A 5,521-nucleotide genomic window follows, 5' to 3' on the forward strand; every position below is an offset into this window, starting at 1 on the left:
GTCAACTCGGCACCTGGTAAACTCGGCATCTGGTGAACTCGGAACCAAGTAAAGTGAATTCGGCACCAGGTATATTCGGCACCTAGTAAACTCGGCACCTGGTAAATTCGGCATCTAGTTAATTCGGCACCTATTTTATACGAATTACTTTTCACTTCTTTATTATATTTTTTATTGCCAATTAATTCAATTTTTCTAACATAAGGGGTTAATTAATTGAGGATTTTCGATTATTACACACTGTTTTTTTTTTATCAACATTCTTTGAACATTCTCCATAAATGTAAATAAGTAACAATTGAAATACTCGAAAGGGATCTAGAAAAATTAGTATGATAAAAGGAAATATTTTTAATATCATGGATCTACGTATCTGTTTTCTATATAAAAAATATATTTGCGTTGCCAGTGAGTTTTGTATGGAGTTTTTGAGCTAAAAATGATAATACGAAATTGAATATAGATATACATGAAATACGATGTGCTTTACATACGTTCAAATTAAAATGTTGAAAAATTGTGTAACCTGTATCTTTATATAAAGAATTGAAACAACAAGAAGGATCTTATAAATGTTAGTTAATCTGAGAAAAACGCCATATATATAATAGTACGTGGTTACAAACGGCGCTTGTTCTTGGTTCTGATTAGCAAACTTATTTATTTCTCAGACATTATTACCCATGTTTAATTATCTGTTGCCCGGTGAAATTGACCTGAAGATTACACGTAACTATAACTAGTATTTTGGTATGATATTTAATATTAATGATATGTGGAAAAAAATATGAATGTGCATCTATCAGCATCTAAATCTTTATTCATTAAACATAGCAATAACATTACGCCAGTCATACGTCTGTAAAAATGCGTGATTCACATTGATTTACTGGGTTGGAGGTCCATAGATGGAGGCACATTCTTGGAGAAGCTGGCTAGCATTTATCCCCCTTTCACAGTATTGCTGCCACAGATCAAAAATTCGTCCCTCCACTTGACGGGTCCTCTTTCTTTGATACCGCTGTATCTTCCCCTCCGACACCATCTTCATCTGTAATGTGATGTCCATCGCCTCTCTGTAAAGGACTAAAATAAGATGGTAGAAGGGCACGGGTCCCCTGGTGGCCACACTTGTATTTAATCTGTTGTGCCACCCCTCTACATCATTGTTGGTGCGGATGGCCGTCATGAAAACACTCCAGTGATGGATTTCATAGATTGGACTACGAATCCATGTTCTGTATACGTAGTCCATTACAGGAGCTAAGACCTCTGGAGCACGGCCATCCAGACGGTGGAAAGCATCCTCGATATGTTCCGGTGGGAGGAATGGCAAGGCGAGTAGCTGGCGGACGAACCTGAAGACTTTGTCCTTTTTGTTGTACGCTGTCATTTTTTTTTTTAATTATGATTTTTTTTTAAATACATACTGTTGATCTGTCTTGTGTATTGTCCATCGAAGCCAAAGACACATGGAATGTGGCGTCAGCGGGAGGCTCATATTCCGTACTGTCGTCTTGCTCCGCAGCTTCCGCTGCAGGCATTGCAGGACGTACAGGTGGAGATGCCGGTGTTGCGGGACGTGCAGGTAGAGATGCCGGTGTTGCGGGACGTGCATGTGGAGATGCCGGTGTTGCGGGACGTGCAGGTGGAGATGCCGGTGTTGCGGGACGTGCAGGTGGAGGTGCCGTTGTTGCGGGAAGTGCAGGTGGAGATGCCGGTGTTGCGGGACGTGCAGGTGGAGATGCCGGTGATGCGGGATGTGCAGGTGGAGATGCCGGTGTTGCGGGACGTGCAGGTGGAGATGCCGGTGATGCGGGATGTGCAGGTGCAGGTACCGGTGTTGCGGGCTGCGGAAGAAGTGGAAGAGCAGGCTCTGTATTTTCACACTTAGAACACGTCCATTCTAACTCTTGCTTGCCTTTTACCTGATTTCTGTACTGTGGTCTACTAATTCCTTAAAAAAATAATAATTTTAGTGAAAAATCATAAAAACAAAATACTTGTCTTCAATTTAATTTTATTTCTGCAATTATTTGACACATTTGATATTTAAGAATTAATTGAATAATTATTTTCTAACCAGTGTTGCATGTCCTGTGTTGCCACTTCTGACATTGGTCACACTGAACAGCTTCCTGTCGAGGGCGAAAAATTTGGTTGCATTGATAGCATTTGTCTGTAAAAATATATAAAGTATAAAAAATAATGCTGATCCTTTTGTACGAATTTCCTATAATTGATGTCTCAAAAAATTCGAAACACGAACAAAAAATGATACCAGGGTATTTACAACATTATTTTTCCAATATATAGGATTATATTTATTAAGAAATATCATATTCTCTGGAATCTCACACAAGTGCCCGGTAAGCTACCTGACTTTTTGAGTGAAGGTTAAAATAGCAATTTTTCAATAACAAAATTTTGGCAAATTAATGTACTAATATTGAGGAACATACAATGTATCGTCTATGCTTAAGCCCGTATACGTGCATTAGGGTTATTTTCCGAGATTTTTTGGTTTTGACAAAAAAAATGAACATTCAATTTGATTTATATTTGACTTTTTGACAGATCATCATGTTCCATATATTCATCAGTTAGCCAATATGAAAAGAATTGACATAATGGTTATAATTTCACTTCTCTAAAAAATTTTCTCAAAGCAGCAGGCTTAGTTGGAATCTACATGAGGTCGTGTAATTTGGGCTGTAAACGCACGTGTTAAATGACCAGACGTATTTTATTACCGAGTGTAGAACATTATAATTAGATGATGAATTATTTTACGCCTATATGATATAAATATAATGATAACCAAAAAATGTAAAATACATTTTAAGTTTTTGTGGGGAGTGGTCGCTACGGAAATAAATAAATGTTGAGTAGGGGCTCGTTAAATAGTTTAACAAATTATAGTAAAATAAGACTGCAGCGAGAAAATTTTAACTCCCCAGTAAAAAGATAATTCTCAATATAGCGAGACTAAGAGAAATATAAAAAATAAAAATACGAGATTATGTTTAGATTTCCATGATATTAACTAATTATTAAATAATATTTTTCATCGTTTTTAAACTTAAATACCCCCACGTTTCTAAGATAATGTGATGTGTCTGAGATTTAATGCCGATTCGGAAAAAGAATTGGTTGTTTTAGAATAAATCTATGAAACGCGATTGATTTAAATAGTGTAATTTAAAGGAAAGTCCTGTTTTTACAAAGTAACAAAACATAGAAAGATCTTTTTAATTTTTGTTTGTTTCTATTTATCAAAAATACGCCATATACGACTTTAGTAATTCAATATACCTTTCAGTTCGTATTAAAATTCGAAATTCTTCATTGACAAAGGACTTTATACAAAAAGAAATAAAGTTTTAAGGACCAAAACTTCCACATACGAACTTTCAAAATCATTTGTTACAGGGCGAAACTCTCTCTCTCTCTCTTGTAAATAGCGATATTAGACTGTTTAATTTAAAAATGCGACCCAAATAAATGTGGAATTTTTCAACATACCTTTCATTGCTGGTTTTCTTTGGGTGATGCAGAACAAGTGACATATTGACGTCTGCCTGGAATCCTTCACTATATACCCTCCTCATTTTTTGACAACTCACACTAATCGCCTTGTAATATTATTTTAATGAAAATCCCAGAAATTAAATGTGTAGATATAAGTGTTTATGATTTTTATCCAGTTTTATTTCAAAACATTTTTTTAAAAACGCATCGTTAAAAATGCCATTAATTAATTCTAAAAAGAAAATAAGTATATGAAATGTCACCAAAACATATTAACAAAAAAAAACCGAACAATAAAAGGAATATTAAAACCGAATTCCTTTAGTTTTAAACAAGTGTCTGTAAATGAGAAAAGTCAAATACGTGTAGTGATGTACATGGATTTCAATAAAATAACCGTTTTTTCTCTTTAAAGGCAAATTTATAAATCAACAAAGTAGTCACAAGAAAAATATTAAGAAAAAATGAATTAATAACACATCTGTCGATTTGTTTAAGAAAGGTGCCGAATTAACCAGAATCTGATGCCGAATTTACCAGATTCTGGTGCCGAGTTCACTAGGTGCCGAGTTCACTAGATGCCGAATTCACTTTTTCTTTGAGTGCCGAATTCACCAGGTGCCGAATTTACTTGTACCCCGTACACGGCGTTTTTTCTGATTTTTTTCCATCTGCAAACAGGGCTACCCTCAAACCCACTTGTTTTCAATTTGTTTATAAACATCTCAAGTGCACCTCAGGAAGTAGTCTCCTATACCCTGAAAAATAGTCCCTGCTATAAAAGCATTTATTTAATTACAAAGAACATAAACTTTACTAGGCACAGGTACCGAGGTTGTAAAAGTTGCCTGCAAGGTTATTTCTTAAACATATCAAAAGAAAGGAAAATCAATTTTATATGTTAATAACTATATTTTTTTATCATTATGATTGTTCATTTACCGGTGTGACATCTGGAAGGACCTTCGATTTTTTTTTTATTTCAGGTGCACAAAGTTGCATTATACCCCCCAAAGAATGACATAATTTACAGAAATGGTAAAATACTTGGTTGATAATAAAATCTGCATCTGATCAGTTATATTTGTATACAAGCTGCTGTGCAGAAGTTTATAGAAATTATGTGTTTAACACAGGGCAGTCAAAATGATATCAGCATCTAGGGAGGTTGTGGACAGCTCCTTACTCCATTAAAACTGGCTTTGATGATTAGTCATGAGGCCCATGGCTCTTAAATGTTACCTGAGTATAATGTAACAACTTTACAACAATTTAATAATTTCCTTCGTGTTTTAAACCAGGGTCACCAACGAAACATGGCTGAAAAATTACAGACTCGGCGTTACACAATATACAATCAATCAATCACAAACCAGAGGCCATAGCATTCATTGCTCGTCATAACTCTACATTAAGTACATTTAGTTTTGTTACCTAATACCAATAGACAGAGTAGGGGTTAAAGTTGGATTTATGATTAAAAAAATCGATGTTATTTTAATTCAGAAATCGCATTTTGTTGAAAAAAAAATGTTTTTTTCGATATGATTGTGCTTGGAATGGAATGTCTATACATTGTTTCTCCGACTCTTCTTTTAGCAGAGGTGTGTCTATTATATTAATACAAGAGGCCCATGGGCCTTATACGTCACCTGAGCATCATGCAACAACTTTCAAATGATTGAATTTGGTTCACGTTTTAAGCTAGATGCTATGGCATTCACAATTTTGAAAAAGGCACCATTGCTAATCATAACTACACACTTAACAATTGCTTAGGTTGGTTACAAAGATTTAATGTATTTTCACTATATAATTAATCAATAGAGCCCCACCCTAACACCAGACCTCCTGATTCTGGGGCCACAAAATTCACAAATCTGGAAGAGGCACTCTTGCTCATCATAACTATGTACTAAGTTAGTTTATTTAATACCCAGAAGCAGAGAAGATTTTCAAAGAATAATGTATTTTCAGTATATAATCAATA

At 35.0% G+C, this 5,521-nt stretch overlaps 1 protein-coding gene across 1 annotated transcript; it reads right to left on the bottom strand.

Annotated features, from left to right (window-relative positions):
- Positions 1-1,393, bottom strand: LOC134232611 (uncharacterized). Its single transcript, XM_062714609.1, has one exon. It carries the CDS (start codon positions 1,391-1,393, stop codon positions 887-889), a length of 507 nt encoding a protein of 168 aa, XP_062570593.1. The 3' UTR covers positions 1-886.
- Positions 1,394-5,521: the final 4,128 nt, after the last annotated feature.

This window comes from Saccostrea cucullata, unplaced genomic scaffold, assembly GCF_032062105.1.
Source record: "Saccostrea cucullata isolate Sc308-1 unplaced genomic scaffold, CSIRO_AGI_Scuc_v1 ctg7942, whole genome shotgun sequence".
Classification (NCBI taxonomy): domain Eukaryota; kingdom Metazoa; phylum Mollusca; class Bivalvia; order Ostreida; family Ostreidae; genus Saccostrea; species Saccostrea cuccullata.

Excerpts from the sequence above, each read along its gene's own strand:
- LOC134232611 (XM_062714609.1), bottom strand. The coding sequence starts at position 1,393 with ATGACAGCGTACAACAAAAAGGACAAAGTCTTCAGGTTCGTCCGCCAG.